Source organism: Microcaecilia unicolor, chromosome 2 (genome assembly GCF_901765095.1).
Source record: "Microcaecilia unicolor chromosome 2, aMicUni1.1, whole genome shotgun sequence".
Lineage (NCBI taxonomy): Eukaryota > Metazoa > Chordata > Amphibia > Gymnophiona > Siphonopidae > Microcaecilia > Microcaecilia unicolor.
The window spans coordinates 152,843,761-152,866,917 of NC_044032.1; the positions used below are offsets into that span (position 1 = coordinate 152,843,761).

Here is a 23,157-nt window from a genome sequence, read left to right on the forward strand (position 1 = left end):
TCTGCAGTCCCCATTCCAAGAGAAATCCTAATTTAATAAATAAAGAACAAAATCCTTTGGGTAGGAACATAATGGCAGGTAAGGGCCAATTGGCCCATCCAGTCTGCCCATCCTCAGTAACCACTAATTCCTCCTTTTCCCAAGGGATCCCATGTGCTTGTCCCATGCGTTTTTGAATTTTGACACAGTCTTTGTCTCCACGACCTCCACTGGGAGACCATTCTATGCATCCATCACCCTTTTTGTATGAAAGAGTATTTTCTTAGATTCCTCCTCAGCCTATTTCCTCTTAACTTCATCCTATGCCCTCTCATTCCAGAGTTTTCCTTTAATTGGAAAAGTCTCTCCTCCTGCACATTAATGCCACCGAGGTATTTAAATGTCTCTATCATATTCCCTCTCTCCTGCCTCTCTTCCAGCTTATACATGTTGAAGTTCATAAGCCTTTCCTTATATATTTTATGACAAAGACAGCTTACCAATTTTGTAGCTGCCCTTTGGACCAACTCCTTCCTGTTTATATCTTTCAGTAGGTGCGGTCTCCAGAATTGCATGCAGTACTCTCAAATGGGGCCTCACCAGGGACTTAATACAAGTGCACTTTCGCCTCTTTTTTCCCTGCTGGTCATCCCTCTACTTAAGCACCCAAGCATCCTTCTGGCTTTGGCTATTGCCTTATCTACCTATTTGGCCACGTTAAGGTCATCAAACACAATCGCCCCCAAGTCCTGTTTTTCTGTACAAACAAAGGTGTTAAAGAGAGTCGGCCTGAGGACAGATCACTGCGGCACACCACTGATAGCATCCCTTTCCTCAGAACAAGCTCCATTTACCACTACCCTCTGTCTCCTCCTGCTTAACCAGTTTTTGACCCAGTCAGTCACTTTGGATCCGTAGCGAGGGCACTCAATTTGTTTATCAGTCGCCTGTGTGGAACTGTGTCAAAGGCTTTGCTAAAATTCAAGTACACCATGTCAAGTGCCCCTCCCACATCCAACTGTTTGGTTACCCAGTCAAGGAAATCAATTAGATTTGTCTGACACAACCTGCCTTTAGTGAAACCATGCTGCCTTAGAAGCGTTTCCATTAGTTTACTCACCACCGATGTCAGACATAGTAACATAGTAGATGACGGCAGAAAAAGACCTGCATGGTCCATCCAGTCTGCCCAACAAGATACTCATATGTGCTACTTTTTGTGTGTATCTTACCTTGATTTGTATCTGTCATTTTCAGGGCACAGACCGTATAAGTCTGCCCAGCACTATCCCTGCCTCCCAACCACCAGCCCCACTTCCCACCATTGGCTCTGGCACAGACCATATAAGTCTGCCCAGCACTATCCCCGCCTCCCACCACAGGTCTGTAATTTCCAACCGCCTCCTTACTTCCGCTCTTGTTCAGAGAGACCACATCTGCCCTTCTCCAGTCCTCCGGGACCACTCCAGACTATAAGGAAGCATTGAAGAGGTCAGATAGCAGAGCCGCCAGAGCATCTCTGAGTTCCTTGAGTACCCTCGGATGTATTTCTTCAGGCCCCATCGCTTTGTCTACTTTTAGTTTAGTAGCTCCTCATGAGCAGTCTTCTGAGAATCGGTCCTGCTCTACCATACATCCATCCCCATTAGCATTTGTTTTCTGTGGTCCTACCACCGGCCTTTCATCTGTGAACACAGAACAGAAATAATTGTTAAGCAGTTCAGCTTTGTCCTTATCTGCTTCTACATATTCCTCCCCCTTAACTTTGAGCCTCACGATGCTATTGTGGCACTTCTGAAAAATGCCTTGTCTCCCAATTTTACCATTATTTTAGAGTTTAAACAACGAGTACAATAAGAAGACGTATGCAGACATACATGCACACGTCCTACCCCTACCCTCACAATTTTGTAGTTTTCCAACACTTTTGTTGTTATTTCAAGCCAATTAGTACCAATAATTGGAAGCTAACAATCAATTATTGGCATTCATTTACAACAGTTTAGATTTGCCTTTGCATCTTGATAAGGCTATTCTTTAAAGATTCACATGCAGATCTTTTAGCGCCCAACTCAGAAGGGGCTGTGGCCATGGGAGGGGCATGGGCAGGTCTGGGGCGTTCACTAAAGATAAACACAGTATCAAACATATAAACGGCGAGTGACCGTACTCACTCGCAAATGCGCAGTAGAGACTTCCCTCTCTGCCCCGCCCCCGCTTCAATACATGATGATGGGGGCGGGACAGAGAGGGAAGTCTCTACTGGCATGCTGCAGACGTCTGAACCGCTCCCCCTCCCCCGGAGTCGCCGCCGCCCCTCCATCTGGCCCGAGCACTGTGAGCTTACATCACCACGCAGCAGCAGGCACATCAGCAAAGCTGCCGTCGGGCTTCCTTCTCTGCCTTTGTCCCGCCCTCGCCGACGTTACGTCACATGAGGGCGGGACACAGGCGGAGAAGGAAGCCCGCCCCGAAGGCAGCTTTGCTGATGTGCCTGCTGCTGCGTGCTGATGTAAGTTTACAGTGCTGCTTGGGCCGGGTGGAGGGGCGGCGGCGGCGACTCCGGGGGGGGGGGGGGGGGCTCGGAAACCCCCCCATTCCAAAAGTAGCCCGTTTTCACGGGCTCAACGGCTAGTTATTGAATATTGGGGATCTGTGCCTAACTTATACGCCAGGATTTACACCAGGTTTCAGTTGCTGTAAATCTTTGTGCCCAAAGTTTGGCACAGAAATCGGCTCTAAGTGCTATTCTATAAATGGCATGCACCTTGGAAAGTTATTTAGAGAATAGCGTTCCATGCGGATTTTTTTAAGTTTCATTTTTTCAGCACCATTTATTGAATCTAGTCCTAAATATTAAATTCATCTTGTATAGTCTTTCCCTGTCCTGCAACCTAGCATATTTATCTATGTTCAAATAGGCTAGCAGCTCAACTGCTAATTTCTTAGCGTCAGCTCCACTGTTCTGAACGAATAGGTTGTTACTCTCTCCTGCTAGCAGATGGAGGTAGAGAAAACTGAATTCTACCAGTGATATCACTGTATAAGCTGCGGTGCTCCCTGGAACAATCCAGTATTTTTCTCTATCTTCCAGCAGGTCTGCTGTTGGTGCTCCTGTTCCCAGCCTAGCTCCCCACTCTGTTTACCATGGCTGTATATCGTGGTTGAGCCTAACAGCCGCTCTCAGGTTCACAGTCACATACTATACCTGGTCCAGTGTGGAGCTTGGCTCCACAGTCCCTAGTCGCACTCCTTAGTGCTACTGAGCGAGGCTCCAGAATAGTCCTATGGGATTTTGGGGGTGGGGGGAGGGGTGCACGTCCCCACCCCCCTACCCCTCTTACCCATTCACCCTGTTGGGTGTGTCCCCACGGGTTTCCTCTGCAGCTCCCAGATGCTAAATTTGTTCTAAATTGCTTCTAGATTTTTCTCCTGCATTTCATCTTCCTTAGTTAACTTCTGTTCCAGTCCTTCATTTATTGTGCTCTTTCATTTCTGGAACTCATGGTACCAGAAGATTGGAGGGTGGCCAATGTAACGCAGATTTTTAAAAAAGGTTCCAGAGGGGATCCGGGAAATTTTAGACCAGTGAGCCTGACATTGGTGCCTGGCAAAATGATAGAGACTATTATAAAGAACAAAATTACAGAGCATATTCAAAAGCATGGATTAGTGAGACAAAGCCAACATGGATTTAGTGCCTCACCAATCTATTACATTTCTTTGAAGGGGTAAACAAACATGTGGATAAAGGTGATCTGGTCAATATTGTGTATGTCGATTTTCAAAAGGCATTTCAAGTGTCCTATTGTGGATTAAAAACTGGTTAAAAGATAGGAAACAGAGAGTGGGGTTAAATGGTCAGTATTCTCAATGGAGAAGGGTAGCTAGTGGGGTTCCCCAGGGGTCTGTGCTGGGACTGCTGCTTTTTAATGTATTTATAAATGATCTAGAGATTGGGATAACTAGTGAGGTAATTAAATTTGCTGACACAATTATTCAAAATTGTTAAAAAAATACTGATTGGAGTGGAACAGGTGAATCACTTGTTTACTCTTTCCAAAAATACTAGGACTAGGGGGCACGCGATGAAGTTACAAAGTAGTAAATTTAAAACAAATTTTCTTCACTCAACGTGTAATTAAACTCTGGAATTCATTGCCAGAGAATGTAGTAAAAGCAGTTAGCTTAGCGGAGTTTAAAAAAAGGTTTGGCTGGCTTTCTAAAAGAAAAGTCCATAGACCATTATTAAAATGGACTTGGGGAAAATCCACTGCTTATTTCTAGAATAAGCAGCATAAAATGTATTGTACTTTTTTGGGATCTTGCCAGGTACTTGTGACCTGGATTGGCCACTGTTAGAAACAGAATGCTGGGCTCGATTGACTTTAGGTCTGTCCCAGTATGGCAATACTTATGCACTTATGTATGTTTCCATTTTCAACTCATCTATTACAGTTCCTTAGTTTCAGTAGCAGATGAATCCAGAGACTTGTGGGTTGTGTGCATCTACTAGCAGGTGGAGATAGTGAGCGCTGAATTGCACTGTCTTATGGGACAGAATGCTCCCTGGCCAGTCAGTATTCTCTCCCATGCTCCTGGCTTTATCTGGTGCTAGGTCCTGTAGCTTGGGGTATGCAGCTTAGCGGTGCTGCCTTTAGGGGGTACACCTGGTCCCTCCAGGTCCCTCTCCCACCCTTTACTCCCCCCCTCCTGCCCTGTCTCCATTCTCCTTCCTCAGTAGCTCAGCTTAAAAAAAAAAGGGCAGCTAGTGGGCAGTTCATTCTTCTGTATTTACTAGCTCTAGATTGGCTGCCGGAGGCTTTCTGGATTTCCAGTTGTGGGCTTTGGAGGGGATCAGTCCATGGAGGTATTTGCAACAGCATTAGCTTCCTTCTGTGAGACTCCCATCAGCTGGCGCTATGGGTGAGTTAGGGCTCCAGGACTGTTAAGCGATGCTCCCGCTGTACTCAGCGGAGAGCAGCAGCGGGGCCAGGCCCGAAAGGCTGTGCCGGTTCCCTGATGTCAGGGGAGGCCGGGAACACTGAGGCTGCGATGGTTTCCCGTGCAGGGAGGCGCGTGATGCATCTTTTCAGGAGACAGGTGGTTGCTACACAGTCTGGGAATGCACTGTCTGCTTTGTCTGACCTGGCTCTTCCACAGGTTTTCTGCCTTTGTGGTTGATGGCTGCAGCCGTTTCTGTTGGTGGTAGAGGGTTTTGAGGCTGTCTCCCTGGAGTTTAGTTTACATAAGTACATAAGTACATAAGTAGTGCCATACTGGGAAAGACCAAAGGTCCATCTAGCCCAGCATCCTGTCACCGACAGTGGCCAATCCAGGTCAAGGGCACCTGGCACGCTCCCCAAACGTAAAAACATTCCAGACAAGTTATACCTAAAAATGAGGAATTTTTCCAGTCCATTTAATAGCGGTCTATGGACTTGTCCTTTAGGAATCTATCTAACCCCTTTTTCCATATCATCAAGCTGATCAATCCATAGACTGGTGGGTTGTGTCCATCTACCAGCAGGTGGAGATAGAGAGCAAACTTTTGCCTCCCTATATGTGGTCATGTGCTGCCGGAAACTCCTCAGTATGTTCTCTATCTCAGCAGGTGGTGGTCACACACAGCAGCAGCAGCTCTGGCTAGGCCTCCAAGCCTAATTTTTAGGTTTTGTTGAGTGCCTGGGGTTGAGGGCTCTTTTGAGCAAGTGCAAACCTGGTGGTGCCAGGTCCCTCCTTTTCTCCCCCCTCCCGCTGGCTCCGTTAAAAAAAAAAAAAAAAAATTTTAAACGTCTTTAAAGGCGTTTATTTCGACGTTTATTTAAGCGTCTATTGCAGCTACTCACTGGGACACCAGGTCGTTACAACTCGGAGCGGACAGCAGGTAATTTTACCTTTTTATAGCGGGCGGGGGTTCCCCGATTCTTCTCCTCGTGGCACATGGCGTCGGAGGGCGAGGGCGCAAAGGGTCGCTCCCCGGGTCGCTTGAGCGCTTCTAGAGGGGATGCGGGGGTCTTAAAGCCTGATTCGCCCTTGTTGGGTGGCAGTTTCGTGACCGATGAATGTCCCGGTCCTTCCTCCGGCGTGGCGGTTTTTCCCGCCATAAACGCCCATCCCCCGCTCCTCGCCTCCGCCATTTTGGCCGGCCACGCGGCTCGGACGGCTTCTTCTTGGGCCGCCCTTGAGGTTGGAGACATTAATGCCATGAACGCCCTTAATTTGGGCGACGGCACAGAAGCGGCTAAAGTTAAGAGCCGTTCTTCCCGCGCGGCTCCTTCGCGGAGTTTCGCGCCGGACGCCATTTTGGATGCGCAGCAGGCCTCTCCCCCGCTGTTGCGAGCGCCGGTTGAGAGTGCGCCTAGGGCTGTTGCCCAGGCTGCGGAAGTGCACAGTCTGGGGGGTTTCTCCCCCGAGTTTGTTTTGCTGCTGCATCAGGCCTTCCTCATGCACAACGCTGCCCCCGCTCCCTCGTCTGGTAAAGAGGTTGAGGTTCCCAGAGGTAAACGCCCTCGGGTTGATTCCCAGGCCTTGGAGGAATTTGTCTCCTCCGATGTAGATGAGGGCAGCGTGTCTGAGGTCTCCCAACGGTCCTTTGCGGATTCCTTGGAGGAGACGGATCCCCGCTCGGATGGAGCGGATGACCCCTCTGCAGCGCGGCTTTTTCGCCCAGAGGATTTGCCCAACCTGTTGTTACAGGCCATGGACACTTTGAAGATTTCCTCTCCGGAGGACGTCTCTCCCTCAGCCCCTGTTGGCTCTGCCATTATGCTGGGGACGAAGCGCCCGCCTAGAACCTTCCACGTGCATGATGCCATGCACACCTTAATTTCGGCTCAATGGGATGTCCCAGAAGCGAGCCTTAAAGTGGCTAGGGCTATGTCCCGCCTCTATCCTTTGGCTGTGAGTGAACGTGAGGCCTATCTGTGGCCTACCGTGGATTCTTTAATCACTGCGGTGACTAAGAAAACGGCATTGCCGGTGGAAGGTGGCACGGCCCTAAAGGACGCCCAAGACAGGAGATTGGAGGCGGCCTTAAGGTCGTCCTTTGAGGCGGCTGCTTTAAGTTTGCAGGCCTCAGTTTGCGGCTCCTATGTGGCCAGGGCGTGCCTGACTATGGTGCAGCGGGCTTCCCCCTCGGATCATTCCTTGAGGGATGATTGGCCAGCCCTGGAATCGGGCTTAGCCTATGTGGCAGACTTGCTGTATGATGTCTTGAGAGCCTCAGCTAAAGGCATGGCTCAGACAGTCTCTGCGCGGCGGTGGCTTTGGCTGAAACATTGGTCTGCTGACCACGCCTCTAAATCCCGCCTGGCTAGGTTGCCTTTTAAAGGCAAGCTGCTCTTTGGGGTCGAGCTGGACAAAATCGTGACCGATCTCGGCACATCTAAGGGCAAGAAGTTACCAGAGGTCAGGGCTCGGGCTAGTGCTCGTCCCGGTACCTCCAGAGGACGGTTTCAGGAAGCCCGTCGGTACCGCCCGGGCAGGTCGGGTTCTTCTGCCCCCTCTTCCTTTAAGAGGCATTTCTCCCCCAAGCAGCGTTCCTTTCGCAGAGACCGCCGTCCCGGAGGTGCTCCCTCCGGTCCTCCCCCAGGGTCTCGTACCCAATGACGGGGTCTTGGTCCACGCCCCAGTGCAGATTGGAGGACGGCTGTCCTCGTTTCTGGGCGAGTGGACCACAATAACTTCAGACGCTTGGGTGCTGGAAGTCATCAGAGACGGCTACAAGCTAGAGTTCTGCCGACCCTTAAGAGACGGGTTTGTACTCTCTCCCTGCAAGTCTCCGGTCAAAGCTGTGGCAGTGCAGCAGACTTTGGACAATCTGATCCGCCTGGGTGCGGTCGTTCCGGTGCCAGAAAGTCAGCTTGGCAAGGGGCGTTACTCCATTTACTTTGTGGTACCAAAGAAAGGAGGTTCTGTCCGGCCTATCCTCGACCTCAAAGGGGTCAATCGGGCCTTGAAAGTGCGGCACTTTCGCATGGAGACTCTCCGCTCTGTTATAGCGGCAGTGAAGGCAGGGGAGTACCTGGCTTCCTTGGACATCAAGGAAGCGTACCTGCATATTCCCATCTGGCCTCCTCATCAACGCTTTCTGCGTTTTGCAGTCCTGGGCCGACACTTCCAGTTCAGAGCCCTCCCGTTCGGGTTGGCTACTGCTCCGCGGACCTTTTCCAAAGTAATGGTGGTCATAGCGGCCTTCCTGCGAAAGGAAGGAGTACAAGTCCATCCTTATCTGGACGACTGGTTGATCCGAGCCCCCTCTTATGCAGAGTGCGGCAAAGCTGTGGACCGGGTAGTTGCTCTTTTGAGCTCCCTGGGATGGATCATCAACTGGGAGAAGAGCCAGCTGCGCCCGACTCAGTCCCTGGAGTATCTGGGAGTTCGATTCGACACCCAAGTGGGCAGAGTGTTCCTGCCAGACAATCGGATTGTCAAACTTCAGGCTCAGGTGGACCAGTTCCTGGTAGCCTCTCCTCTTCGGGCTTGGGACTATGTGCAGCTGTTGGGCTCTATGACGGCCACGATGGAAGTAGTGCCCTGGGCCAGGGCTCATATGAGACCACTACAACACTCTCTGCTGCAGCGCTGGACTCCGATGTCGGAGGATTATGCGGTGCGTCTTCCCTTGGATCCAGCAGTGCGCAAGGCGCTGAGCTGGTGGATGCAGGCAGACAAGTTGTCTGCAGGAATGCCTCTGGTCACCCCAGAGTGGATTGTCGTCACGACGGACGCCTCATTGTCGGGCTGGGGAGCCCACTGCTTGGGAAGGACAGCGCAGGGGCTCTGGTCTCCTGCAGAGGCGAAGTGGTCTATCAACCTCCTGGAACTCAGAGCCATTCGGTTGGCGCTTTTGGAGTTCATCCCGGTACTGGTGCTGAAGCCTGTACGGGTACTGTCGGACAATGCCACGGCTGTGGCCTATGTCAACCGCCAGGGAGGTACCAAGAGCGCCCCTCTAGCCAAGGAGGCTATGAGTCTATGCCAGTGGGCGGAAGCGAACCTGGAACAGCTGTCAGCGGCCCACATTGCCGGAGTCATGAATGTCAAGGCGGACTTTCTCAGTCGCCATACCTTGGAGCCCGGAGAGTGGCAGCTATCTGCTCAGGCGTTCTTGGACATCACGAAGCGCTGGGGCCAGCCGAGCCTAGATCTGATGGCGTCATCGGCCAATTGCCAAGTGCCGCGCTTCTTCAGCAGAGGACGGGACCCTCGATCCCTGGGAGTAGATGCTCTTCTCCAACAATGGCCGACACAAGAGCTTCTCTATGTGTTCCCACCCTGGCCCATGTTGGGCAGGGTCCTAGACCGGGTGGCAAGACATCCCGGCAGGATAATCCTGGTGGGTCCGGATTGGCCCAGACGTCCCTGGTATGCGGACTTGATCAGGCTCTCAATCGACGATCCTCTGCGGCTGCCAGTGGAGCAGGGCCTGTTACATCAGGGTCCCGTGGTGATGGAGGATCCCTCCCCCTTTGGTCTTACGGCCTGGCTATTGAGCGGCAGCGTCTGAGGAAGAAGGGCTTCTCAGACAAGGTCATCGCCACTATGCTGAGAGCGAGGAAACGCTCTACTTCTACTGCTTACGCCAGGGTTTGGCGTATCTTTGCAGCGTGGTGTGAAGCAGGCTCACTTTCTCCCTTCACTGCTCCAATTTCTTCAGTGTTGGCGTTCCTGCAAGAAGGTCTGGACAAAGGCCTGTCGCTCAGTTCCCTTAAGGTCCAGGTAGCGGCTCTGGCTTGCTTCAGGGGCCGCCTGAAGGGTGCTTCCCTGGCTTCCCAGCCAGATGTGGTGCGCTTTCTCAAGGGAGTTAATCACCTGCGCCCTCCTCTGCACTCAGTGGTGCCTGCGTGGAATCTCAACCTGGTGCTAAGAGCATTGCAGAAGCCGCCGTTTGAACCCTTGTCGAGGGCATCTCTGAAAGACCTGACGTTGAAAGCAGTCTTTTTGGTGGCTATCACTTCAGCCAGAAGAGTTTCCGAGCTCCAGGCGCTCTCATGTCGAGAGCCTTTTCTGCAGTTCACTGAGGCAGGAGTGACTATTCGCACAGTGCCTTCCTTTCTGCCCAAGATTGTTTCTCGCTTCCATGTGAATCAGCAGCTCTGTCTCCCTTCCTTTCGTAGGGAGGACTACCCAGAGGAGTACTCTGCTCTTAAATATCTGGATGTGAGACGAGTCATCATCAGATACTTGGAAGTGACCAATGATTTCCGGAAATCGGATCATCTGTTTGTCCTGTTTGCAGGTCCTCGTAGGGGTCTGCAGGCTGCTAAGCCTACAGTGGCAAGATGGGTCAAGGAAGCCATTGCAGCGGCTTATGTGGCCGCAGGGAAGGTGCCGCCTATCCAGCTGAAGGCTCACTCCACAAGAGCTCAGGCGGCCTCGATGGCAGAGGCCGGTTCCGTCTCCTTGGAAGAGATATGCAAGGCGGCAACTTGGGCTTCGGCCCATACATTCTCCAAGCATTACCGCTTGACTGTGGCTGCTCGGGCGGAGGCCCGGTTTGGAGCTTCAGTGTTGCGGTCAGGGATTTCTATGTCCCGCCCTGGGTGAGTACTGCTTCGGTACATCCCACCAGTCTATGGATTGATCAGCTTGATGATATGGAAGGTAAAATTATGTATAATCATACCTGATAATTTTCTTTCCATTAATCATAGCTGATCAATCCATAGCCCCTCCCAGATATCTGTATTGTTTTATTCTGGTTGCATTTCAGGTTCAAGTTTACTCTTCAGTTACTTCAGAAAGACTTCGTGTTCAAGTTTTTTCACTTGGATTCTTCAAGAGTTAAGACGAGTTTGTGTTACAGTGAGCTGCTGCATTCCTCTCCCCTCCGTTTTACGGGGCTGGATTGAGACTTATAATTCTGCCGGCACTCCCTCCCGCTTCGTGCGGCTGTAGGGCAGTTTTGTACCCCTCCCGCTTCGGCGGTGTTCGGGTCAGTCAGCTCCTCCCGCGGTTGCGGTTGCAGGATAAGCCAGATCCCCCCGCATCGGCGGGTGTGGTGTCCCTCCCCCGTTCCGCGGGGTTGAGCTGGACGGATTCCCCTCCCCCACTTGTGTGGGGATGAGCTGGGTTAATTCCCCTCCCCCGTTTCGGCGGTGGTGAGCTGGGCAGAGTGTCCCTTCGTGGGTGTAATTCTCTAAGTGCTGAGTCCTGCGGATGGAGCTTTGATATCGACATACTGAGGAGTTTCCGGCAGCACATGACCACATATAGGGAGGCAAAAGTTGCTCTCTATCTCCACCTGCTGGTAGATGGACACAACCCACCAGTCTATGGATTGATCAGCTATGATTAATGGAAAGAAAATTATCAGGTATGATTATACATAATTTTACCTTAAACTCCGTCAAGCTAACCGCCCGTACCACGTTCTCCGGCAATGAATTCCAGAGTCTAATTACACGTTGGGTGAAGAAAAATTTTCTCCGATTCGTTTTAAATTTACCACACTGTAGCTTCAACTCATGCCCTCTAGTCCTAGTATTTTTGGATAGCGTGAACAGTCGCTTCACATCCACCCGATCCATTCCACTCATTATTTTATACACTTCTATCATATCTCCCCTCAGCCGTCTCTTCTCCAAGCTGAAAAGCCCTAGCCTTCTCAGCCTCTCTTCATAGGAAAGTCGTCCCATCCCCACTATCATTTTCGTCGCCCTTCGCTGTACCTTTTCCAATTCTACTATATCTTTTTTGAGATACGGAGACCAGTACTGAACACAATACTCCAGGTGCGGTCGCACCATGGAGCGATACAACGGCATTATAACATCCGCACACCTGGACTCCATACCCTTCTTAATAACACCCAACATTCTATTCGCTTTCCTAGCTGCAGCAGCACACTGAGCAGAAGGTTTCAGCGTATCATCGACGACGACACCCAGATCCCTTTCTTGATCCGTAACTCCTAACGCGGAACCTTGCAAGACGTAGCTATAATTCGGGTTCCTCTTACCCACATGCATCACTTTGCACTTGTCAACATTGAACTTCATCTGCCACTTGCACGCCCATTCTCCCAGTCTCGCAAGGTCCTCCTGTAATCGTTCACATTCCTCCTGCGACTTGACGACCCTGAATAATTTTGTGTCATCGGCGAATTTAATTACCTCACTAGTTATTCCCATCTCTAGGTCATTTATAAATACATTAAAAAGCAACGGACCCAGCACAGACCCCTGCGGGACCCCACTAACTACCCTCCTCCACTGAGAATACTGGCCACGCAATCCTACTCTCTGCTTCCTATCTTTCAACCAGTTCTTAATCCATAATAATACCCTACCTCCGATTCCATGACTCTGCAATTTCTTCAGGAGTCTTTCGTGCGGCACTTTGTCAAACGCCTTCTGAAAATCCAGATATACAATATCAACCGGCTCCCCATTGTCCACATGTTTGCTTACCCCCTCAAAAAAATGCATTAGATTGGTGAGGCAAGACTTCCCTTCACTAAATCCGTGCTGACTTTGTCTCATCAGTCCATGTTTTTGTATATGCTCTGCAATTTTATTCTTAATAATAGCCTTAATAATAGCCTCCACCATCTTGCCCGGCACCGACGTCAGACTCACCGGTCTGTTAAAAAAAGTTGTGACACAGCTCAGGCAGTGCCTTTTTGGGTTCCCTGGAAGCCCCAGGGCTTCTGATCTCTCCATTTCTTTGCAGTCCTTGGCTGCTGCCCTGATGGGGTCCTTTGAGTTCCAGTGTGTGTGTGTGTGTGGTGGTGGTGGTGGTGGGGGGGCGGGGGGTCTGGCTTCCTCCTTTTTTTCCCCTCCTTTTTGCAGGGAGCTGGTTGGTGCTATTTGTTCTTCTCTCTTGCAGGATGAATAAGTGATCAGAGGAACGCTTCCTAAGGGTGCTGCTCCTTCCCCCGTGGTTTGGACATTTCAAAGGGGGTGTGCCCTGGTTTTCGCGCCATGGCTCTGCCCGTGCTTTGTTTGGCGCCTCTGATACCGCTTCTGCAGCCTATACCCTCTGAGTGGCATGGCCAGGTTGCAGTTTTACATTGTCCCTCTGGGGGGTTCGGATTGTATTGCTGGTTCTGGAGATGGTTCAATGCTGGCCCTCACATGGGGGCCAGCCAGCAGCCTAAGGGCAGTGCACCATGTGTGTCGGTTCCTTTGTACGGGCTTATCCAAGATTTCTGTATTCTTTCCCTTTCAGTTAGCCACCATTGAGTCCCCTCAGTTTAGTTGCGAGCAGTTACATTAATAAACAATAAAACAGCTTCATCTTAGCAGTTCACTCTCTGGTTTAAGTTTATGTTACCCGGTCTCTATGAATTTTGACTGGGCGGCTCTGTCCTGATGCCCATTTTTCTGCTCTCCTGGCCTTCTTTGGGACCAGGGAGATGGGAATCCTTTCTCCTGTCTTGAGTGGATTTTTGTGCTGGATTTTCCTGCTTCGTATCTTTACAGATACTAGCTGCTAGCTCCATGTTTCTGTGGGAAGTTTCCATTTTGCGCGTTTTCTGGGGCCAGCTCTAGCCTGATTTCAGGGCAGGTATGGCATCTCTGTGTTGCCATACTGCCTTTTGCTCCAGGCACAGTATTTAAGGGGCTTTGAGAAGACAGTTGTTCTGGAGGGTGGCTGGCTTTCTGGCATGCAGGTCACAGGTACCAGGCTGGTTGGTACATACTAGTAGAGGCTTAGTAATTCCCTTATCCCTTATTTGTCCTGTTTGTCTGTCCTAATTAGATTGTAAGCTCTGTTTAGCAGGGACTCTCTTCATGTTCAAGTGTACAGTGCTGCATATGTCTAGTAGCACTATAGAAATGATAAGTACTAGTAGTAGGCTGTGGTACTCCACTCTATTGCAGCTGGGGCATCTTTTTCTGCACTTTCCCATGTTGCTGGCTTCGGCAAGCGGGTCATTGCATGTCTGGGGCAACTTGCTCTAGGCTACAGGGATATGGGTTCATTGCATTGGTGTTCTGCTTTCAGGTATTGCTCGCTGTCATTGGCCAAATCTTGCCATACGAACTCCAGCCAGCGGTGTCACTGTTTCTGTTCTGCTTGAACCTTTTTTCCTGGGGTTGGACAGCTAGAGCTTATTGCAGAGCTACCTCAATGTGGAGGGATAGAGTAATGATTCCTGCAACCAGCTGAGAGTGTGCACGGAGATCCAGAGGCGTCTGATCCTTCTACTCCTGCAGCTTACCATCAGTGGGGCACAAGGGTACTAACAGCCTTATTCTGCTACTCCTTCTGGCTCGGGCTATTAGTCACGCTGGGTTGCTCTAATGCGCGGCCACGCCAGGGAGCTATAGTGCACAGTCATGCCAGCCTATTCTTGTCTCTGTCATTAGAGCGATAGCTCAGACCTAAGCATTGGTCAGCTGTGGTGTTCTTTCAGTCACGTTGCGTGGGCTACCTTTTAGAGGTGCACTTTTGTTGGGAGACGATCTGGAGCAGTTAGTTGCAGGCCTACAAACCTCCACATCTCTACTTGGCAGTGGGCACGCCTCAGGATTTTATTTCTAATCCCCTCTGGCTCATCTTAGCTTTCGGGAGGCCCAGTGCTTCAACCTAGGCGCATCTACCTTTTCAGGTTCCCTCTCCAACTATGGCAAGTCCTCTTTCTGCCCTCAGATCACTGTGTCTTGGATCTCCCATTCCACTGCAGTGTTTTTCTTAGAAGCTCCATGCAGACTCACTCCTATATATCACGCACTAAAGGCTACATTATCGATGCTTCATTGTTTCGGCACAGTGGAGCTTGTCCCCAGATGCACTAGGGAATGGGCAGTTGTTCCATTTGCTTTGTGCATACAGAAAGGGGATTCCTTCCAGCTGTGTTTGGCCTTCAAGAGTCTCCTGAGTATTCAAGGTTCAACTTTTCACAAAGTGCACATTGCAGAATGTAATAGTTTTAGTCCAGCAGGGGGACTTTCTGACCTTCCTTATTCACCTGTGATCTCCCTACAGAACTTTCTGTGAGTTGAGATCCTTGGAGATTGAGGTATGACTGTACCTTTCAGTCTTTTCACATTACCAAGGCCATTATTTGTGATGAGGTTAGGCTTATCGTGACAGCCTTTCTCCGCAATAATGGAATGCAGGATCAGTCATACTTTGATGTCTGGCTTCTTTCTCTGAGGACAAGCAGGCTGCTTGTTCTCGCATGTGGGTCAACGTCTGCGTTGGACCAGGAATAGGCATTTTGCAAGCAAAATATAAAAATTCCTGGCCAGGGGTACGTTCGACACTTTTGATGTAGCATCCAGGATCGCTGCCCAAGGTATAGTGATGCGCAGACTCTCATGGCTGCGTGTCTTTGACATGGCGGATGGCGGATGTTCCTTGGCGGGGGGATAACCTTTTTGGTGAGAAAGTAGAGGATCTAGTTGAAAAGATCAAGAAGCACAATGATGCTATGGATTCTCTCTTCCGCTGGGCGTCTTTTGCTACTACCTCCTCATCTAGGAGGTTTTTTGGAGGAAAGAGGACTGCTCCCTATTCTTATGCTAGGCATAGGTACACTCCTGCTTCTTGGCAGCCTGCCCAAGCTCAGTCTCAGCACGCTCGCTCTCGTCAACAGCGTGCGCCTAAGGCCACTGCGGCTCCCCAGCAAAAGCAAGGGACGGGCTTTTGACTGGCTCCAGTTCAGCATAGCCTCAGTAAATGTGTCCGTACCGGATGACTTGCCGGTTGGGGGGAGGTTAATGTTTTTTCACCAAAGGAGGCCTCTTATAACCTCTGACCGGTGGGTTCTTCAAATTGTCCAGTTAGGATACACCCTCAATCTGGACTGCAAGCCTCCAAATTGCCCACCGGGTGCTCAGTCCTACAGCTCTTAGCACAGGCAGGTACTTGCAGAGGAACTCTCTGCCTTTCTACAGGCCCAAGCGGTCGAACCTGTTCCACCAGGGGAAGAAGGGCAGGGATTCTATTCCAGATACTTCCTTGTGCAAAAGAAAACAGGGGGGGATGCGTCCCATCCTAGACCTAAGGGCCCTGAACAAATTTCTTGTCCGAGAAAAGTTCAGGATGGTTTCCCTAGGCACCCTTCTTCCCATGATTCATGAAAATGATTGGCTATGCTCTCTGGACTTAAAGGATGCTTACACACACAGCTCAATGCTTCCAGCTCACAGGAAATATCTTCAATTTCGGCTGGGAACACAGCACTTTCAGTACCGTGTACTGCCTTTTGGCCTGGCGACTGCGCCCAGAGTGTTTATCAAGTGCCTAACTGTAGTCTCAGCGTTGCTACGCAGACTTGGAGTGCATGTGTTTCCTTATCTCGATGATTGGCTGGTGAAGAGCACCTCAAAGGAAGGTGCTCTGGAGTCCATGCGAATGACTGTTCGGGTGCTAGGGCTACTGGGGTTCGTCATAAATTATACCAAGTCCCATCTCACCCCAGTCCAAAAATTGGAATTCATTGGAGCTCTGTTGAACACTCAGACAGCTCAAGCTTATGTTCCCAAGGCAAGGACGGACAACCTTCTGTCCCTGGTGTCCATGGTTTGAGCGTCTCAGCAGGTCACGGCTTGGCAGATGTTGAGACTTCTGGGGCACATGGCCTCCACAGTTCATGTCACGCCCATGGCACATCTACATATGAGATCAGCTGAATGGACCCTAGCTTCCCAGTGGTTTCAAGCTGCGGGGGATCTAGAGGATGTAATCCAACTGTCCACCGGCTTTCGGAATTCTCTGCAGTGGTGGACGATTCGATCCAATTTGACCATGGGACGACCATTCCAAGTTCCTCAGCCATGAAAAGTGCTGATGACGGATGCATCTCTCCTGGGGTGGGGCACTCATGTAGATGGGCTCCACACTTAGAGAGCCTGGTCCTTTAAGGAAAGAGGTCTGCAGATCAATCTCCTGGAATTAAGAGCGATCTGGAACGCTCTAAAGGCTTTCAGAGATCGGCTGTCCAACCAAGTAATCTTAATTCAGACAGACAATCAGGTTGCCATGTTTTACACCAACAAGTAGGGGGGCACCGGATCTCACCCTCTCTGTCAGGAAGCAGTCCAGATGTGGCTTTGGGCTCGCCGTCACGGCATGTTTCTCCAAGCCACTTATCTGGCAGGCGTAAACAACAGTCTGGCCAACAGGTTCAGCAGGATAATGCAACCTCACGAGTGGTCACTGAACGTGGGCGTAGTCCGCAAAATCTTCCAAGCGTGGGGCACCCCCTCGGTGGATCTTTTTGCCATTCAGATCAATCACAAGGTCCCTCAGTTCTGTTCCAGACTTCAGGCCCATGACAGACTAGCGTCAGATGCCTTTCTCCTACATTGGGGGACAGGCCTTCTGTATGTGTATCCTCCCATACCTCTAGTAGGGAAGACTTTGCTGAAACTCAAGCAAGACTGCGGAACCATGATCCTGATTGCACCCTTCTGGCCACGTCAGATTTGGTTCCCTCTTCTTCTGGAGTTGTCCTCCAAAGAATCGTGGAGATTGGACTGTTTTGCAACCCTCATCACTCAGAACGAGGGGTTGCTTCTACATCCCAAACTCCAGTCTCTGGCTTTCATGGCCTGGATGTTGAGAGCTTAGAATTCGCCTCCTTGGGTCTTTCAGAGGGTGTCTCCTGAGTCTTGCTTGCTTCCAGAAAAGATTCCACGAAGAAGTTTTATTCTCTTAAATGGAGGAGATTTGCCATCTGGTGTGTGCCATCTTTCTTGTCCTACACATACCCTGCTTGAATACCTTCTACACTTATCAGAGTCTGGCCTCAAAACCAACTCAGTAAGGGTTCATCTTAGTGTGATTAGTGCCTATCATCGCCGTGTAAAGGGTAAGCCTATCTCTGGACAGCCTTTAGTTGTTCGCTTCATGAGAGGTTTGCTTTTGTCAAAGCCCCCTGTCAAACCTCCACCAGTGTCATGGGATCTCAACGTCGTTATCACTCAGCTGATGAAAGCTCCTTTTGAACCACTGAATTCCTGCCATCTGAAGTACTTGACCTGGAAGGTCGTTTCCTTGGTGGCTGTTACTTCAGCTCGTAGGGTCAGTGAGCTTCAGGCCTTAGTAGTACATGCACCTTATATCAAATTTCATCACAACAGAGTAGTCCTCCGCATACACCCTAAGTTCCTGCCAAAGGTGGTATCGGAGTGCCATCTGAACCAGTCAGTTGTCTTGCCAACATTCTTTCCCCGTCCTCATACCCGCCCTGGCGAAAGCAGTTTGCACACCTTGGACGGCAAGAGAGCATTGGCCTTTTACGTGGAGCGGACAAAGCCTTTAGACAGTCTGCCCAGTTGTTTGTTTCTTTTGATCCCAGCAGGAGGGGAGTCGCCATCGGAAAACGCACAATCTCCAATTGGCTAGCAGATTTCATTTCCTTCACTTATGCCCAGGTTGGGCTGATTCTGGAGGGCCATGTCTCGGCTCACAATGGTAGAGCCATGGCTGCGTCAGTGGCTCATTTAAAGTCAGCCTCCATTGAAGAGATTTGCAAGGCTGCAACGTGGTCATCAGTCCACACATTCACATCTCACTACTGCCTTCAGCAGGATACCCGACGTGACAGTCGGTTTGGGCAGTCAGTGTTGCAGAATCTATTTGGGGTCTAGAATCCAACTCCATCCTCCTAGGCCCGTTTTATTCAGTTCCAGGCTGCACTCTCATTCAGATTGTATATAGTTTCAGGTTAATCTGTGTTATGTCTTCACCGCTGCGAGGCCCAATTGACCAGCGTTTGTTGTTTTCGGTGAGCCTGGATGCTAGGGATTCCCCATATATGAGAATATGAGAGCCTGCTTGTTCTCGGATAAAGCGAATATACTTACCTGTAGCAGGTATTCTCTGAGGACAGCAGGCTTCATATTCTCATAATCCTGCGCACCTCCTCTTGGAGTTGTTCATTTCATTATTTTATTTTCCTTGATTTTCCTTTAAAATTAAACTGAGGGAACTGTGTTCTCATGGCAGGCTGCAAGTTGAAGGCACTTGCGCTTGCGCAGTGGAGAGTGGCTTGCGCTTCACAAAGCTCTGTTTTTTACTTGGGCATAAATGCTAAACCTGATGATGTGGATTGGCGTCTATCCATGCGTGAGAATATAAAGCCTGCTGTCCTCGGAGAATACCTGCTACAATTTAGTATCTTTGCTGTATTAAGTGCCGGGCCATGTCTGGACACCAGCATTGAATATCCAGTTATGTGTTGCAGGCTAATACTTATCAGTTAATATTCAGCCCCTACCTGAATAAGGCGAACCATATAAAGACAGGACCGCTTTTTATGTGGTCCAATTTATACGGATATATTATGCGGCTAAAGGCTAAATATTGGCAGTTTCCGCATAAGTGCCGACTTTGCCCGGTTTTGAATTGGGTGCTAACCATAGATGGTCAGGTGCACTGACCAGATAAGTGCCACTGAATATTCATGTTTAGCCATGGACAAGTGATTTAAATGGCCAGGAGTGTCTTGGCCGTTTAAATCATTAATCTCCTGTTGCTATTGTGCCATAATTTCCTTTTTATTTTTCAAGAGTCCACCTAACAGAACAGTTCTCTTAGCATGTTCATTTATTTCTATGGTTTATCTCCTGAGGCAGTGAGTCCATGAACAATTTTACCATGGCGTATGGCTGTATCAGGGATGTTATCATCTCCTGAAGGTTTTGCAATATCGTCACCATCATCGTTACCTCTAGTGTGTAAGCTGTAGGTTGGCACTTTTTTTTTCCTGGGTGACGAGTGGCTAGTATATCGTTCTTTTTCCTTCCTACCATACTTTTCAAGTAGTATCACCTTACTGAGATTTGGAATAGATGTATAGAATGGGACCACTACATGAAGTTACTCAGCAAGACTTGGGGAGAAAAAATACTCGTTTCTCTTAAGCGATACATAGCAATTCAGTTTTTTGCTGAATTTTTGTTGTGTTCTCCTTTGACCCTTTGTATAACAGTATGACTGATCCATTTGTAGTCTCTGCTTGTGGCGCTTTTCCTTCTATTGCTAATAAAGAAGAATATAGCTCTAGATTGTAAAATCATAAATGCTCACAAAAGTTGACCAGTACTGTCTGTGATCTGACTTGTTTTACTCGCAGAGAAAACTTGCTAGCGATACAGTGCATTACAGGTAATTTCTTGAAATATTGGTACACAATTCTTTAAATATAATGCTTGCCAGCCTAGGTGCAGTTAAAAAGATTCTTACAATTGTCTCTAAAATTTTGACTGTTCTATTTTAAAAGGTTACAAGACAATTATCAAAGTACCTTTCCAGTTCAAGTTGCCACAACAATCCACTACACAAAGGAGGGAAATTAAGCAATGAACTTCAAGCACATTATATGAATAGGAAGTCCACAGGAAATGATCAAGTTTTAGAGGTGGGTCCCCTGATTTTTATTTAAAGATTTTTTTGTTACTTTAACAGAAACAAGGTTGACTCACTATTTTCTTGCCCACTAGACTGTACTACTCTGTTCTCTGAGGATAACTAGGAGGAATGTCCTCAAAGATGGGTGACAACTGACTGAACCTGTGCAAGAGTGCATTTCCTTAGCTTTTTCATTTGCAAAATTTAAGCTTGACTGTGCATTGTGCATCACTACCTCAATTCTTTGATTTCCAAATTTAAGCCTGACTGTGCATTGTGCATCACTGCCTCAATTCTTTGATTTCCAAATTTAAGCCTGACTGTGCATTGTGCATCACTGCCTCAATTCTTTGATTTCCAAATTTAAGCCTGACTGTGCATCACTGCCTCAATTCTTTGATTTCCATGGAGCACAGCTGACATACTCCTTTGCGGTAAAACTTTTTTGCATGTATTTCATGTCTTAATTTCCTCCTTTCTCTTCCATGTGTCACCTCTTTGCTCTCTTAGTTTCCCTAGTTAGGTTTTAGGTTTTTTTTTCTTTTCTTTTATCACACTTATTTTTTCACTGTTTTAAGTGCCCTTGGCAGCTCTCTGAATTGAGACTTGCTCCTAGCCTGTTCCCTCAGGTTTAGTTGAGATCGGGTGTCATGGCCATGCCAGGTTCCTCCCCTCCCCCCATTCCCTGCCTCCTAACCTTTGTGTCATTCCAACGCTTTGTAACTCCTGCCTGTTAAAAAAAAAAATTAAAAAGCGTTAAGTTTGAGGAGTAGCCTAGTGATTAGTGCAGTGGACTTTGATCCTGGGGAACTGAGTTTGATTCCCACTGCAGCTCCTTGTGACTCTGGGCAAGTCACTTAACCCTCCATTGCCCCGGTACAAAATAAGTACCTGAATATATGTAAACCGCTTTGAATGTAGTTGCCAAAACCTCAGAAAGGTGGTATATTGAGTCCCATTTCCCTTTCCCTTTTTCTGATCTGTTTCGGCATTGCAGCCACGGTGAGTATTATTTCTTTATTCCTCGGTGGGAATTGTTTGCTGCTATTTCTGTGGTCCGGCTCCTCGGGCATTTGCCAGGGAGGGAAAGTTCTTCCCTGCTTCTGGCGCCTAGGTGACCACTGCTGCTCCCATCCTGACCGTTACGGTATGCTCGCTGGTCCTTTCAATTGACCATTCGGCCAAGGGGGCTCTCATCGTGTTTTTGGTGGGCTCTGGAGCAGTTTGCACTGTTCAGCCGTCATTTTGGTTTCCTGTTTTCAGAATGTGTAAAAAAAAAAATAAAAGTTCTCTCAAAGTTGTGGACGGCGCTTGCAGGGGGGTTTGGGACCGTTGGTAGGTTGCGCCTCTCACATGGGTTCTTGCACTGTGTCTGTGCACCGTTTAATGCTTGTAGTTGCGCGTTGGTATGACCTAGAAGGGGGTTCACAGTTGAGCGCTTTGCTCTGCTGTTCTGACTCGCTTTGGTAACTTTTTATTTGTTCCCTAGGGCCTCTCTCATGGCTCTCCTGTTCTGACTGGATCTTAACCTGTTTCCTTTTAGGATTGCGCTCCGAGCAGTTCTGTTACCCAGCAGCTTTCTCACTGAAGCTGGGTGGACGGACTGAATCTCTGTCTGAGTGTTTTCTCAGAGCTCTGCAGAGCTGCGTAGCAGTCTGGTGGAAAGGGCAAGTACTTTTTCTTATGACCATGTGGCTCCTTTCTCTGCACAGATCCAACTTGGGGGGAGTTGGTTCTATACGCTCTCCCTACTCTTAGTCTGTTTTCACTTTAAGGGCTGTGTGCACTTTGGGCTGCTCTGCCCCAGCAGGCCGGGCCACAATAGATCCCTGGTCCTCTTCAGGGCAGCTCTTTGTCTTTGGCTGTCTGTCAGAGAGAAGGTCCTGCCCGCCCTGCAGCAGCTAGACTGATGGGTCTCAGTGATTCCCCTTTCTTTGCAACGGTTGGGGACCGCTTTTTAGTGGGTGTGCTCTGCTTTGGGAGTATTTTCTCCCAGCTTCCAAGGTTGTGGCAGGGTTGGGAGACTTAAACTGCTGTTACAGAGGGACTGGGCTACCATTCAGGCAGCAGTGTTTGAGGCAGTGGCTAGGTAGGAAGTTGCTGATGCTCATGCAAAAAAAAAAATTGTGTTCAGACAGTGTTTGTTTATCCTGTCCTAAGGTTTTTGCTTTTAGGGCGGGGAATGTGCCTGGTGACCTTGGGAACGGTGTCCTAGCCTGGGCATTGTGCCCTTTCATCTGCCTAGTAGCTCTGCTCTCTGTGCACGCCATACAGCACGTTTGGGTATGCTGCTTTGGATTAGTTCACAGTGGAGAGCATCACCAAGCTTCTGTTTTCCTGGGCTAGCAGTTTCTCTGTCTTAACAGAGTGGCGACGGGGCTCTGCCCTCAGGGTTTGTAGTTGTCTTCAGTCTTTTCTCTTAGATTGTAAGCTCCTTGAGCAGGGACCGTCCCTCTATGTTAATTTGTACAGTGCTGCGTAACCCTAGTAGCGCTTTAGAAATGTTAAGTAGTTAGTTAAGTAGTTCAGTCTTTACAGGCCCCTCTTTATGTGCGCAGCCCAGGACCTATCTCGGGGACCCTGGGTTTATAGGTTTTCCTCCTACTTCAGAGGCTGGACTATTGTCTCTTGCATGACTGTTTTCTCTTCGGTTACTAGCTGTTCGGATCTGACTCTCCTGTCTTCTGTCGGGGTCTATTCCATCTATGGCTCTTCGGTCATGTTGCCTTTGTGGAACCCAGGAGGGTGTCAGTGGTGACCCCTCTGCCCAGGGTTTAGGTCCCTGTGGGATGTGCTCCATCTCTGGAGGTTGCTCCTTGCTCCAGCTCTGGAAATTGTGCCTGGCTCCATCTCCGTACGTCG

General features: G+C 49.3%; 1 protein-coding gene across 2 annotated transcripts in view; it reads left to right on the forward strand.

The window, feature by feature from the left end:
- LOC115463166 overlaps window positions 1-23,157 on the forward strand; it is a 222,051-nt gene that overhangs the window by 20,034 nt on the left and 178,860 nt on the right. For both annotated transcript variants that reach the window (XM_030193415.1, XM_030193416.1), the window contains exon 2: window positions 20,168-20,305. In XM_030193415.1, the coding sequence (XP_030049275.1) occupies window positions 20,168-20,305 (138 nt within the window). The remainder of the gene's footprint in view (window positions 1-20,167; window positions 20,306-23,157) is intronic.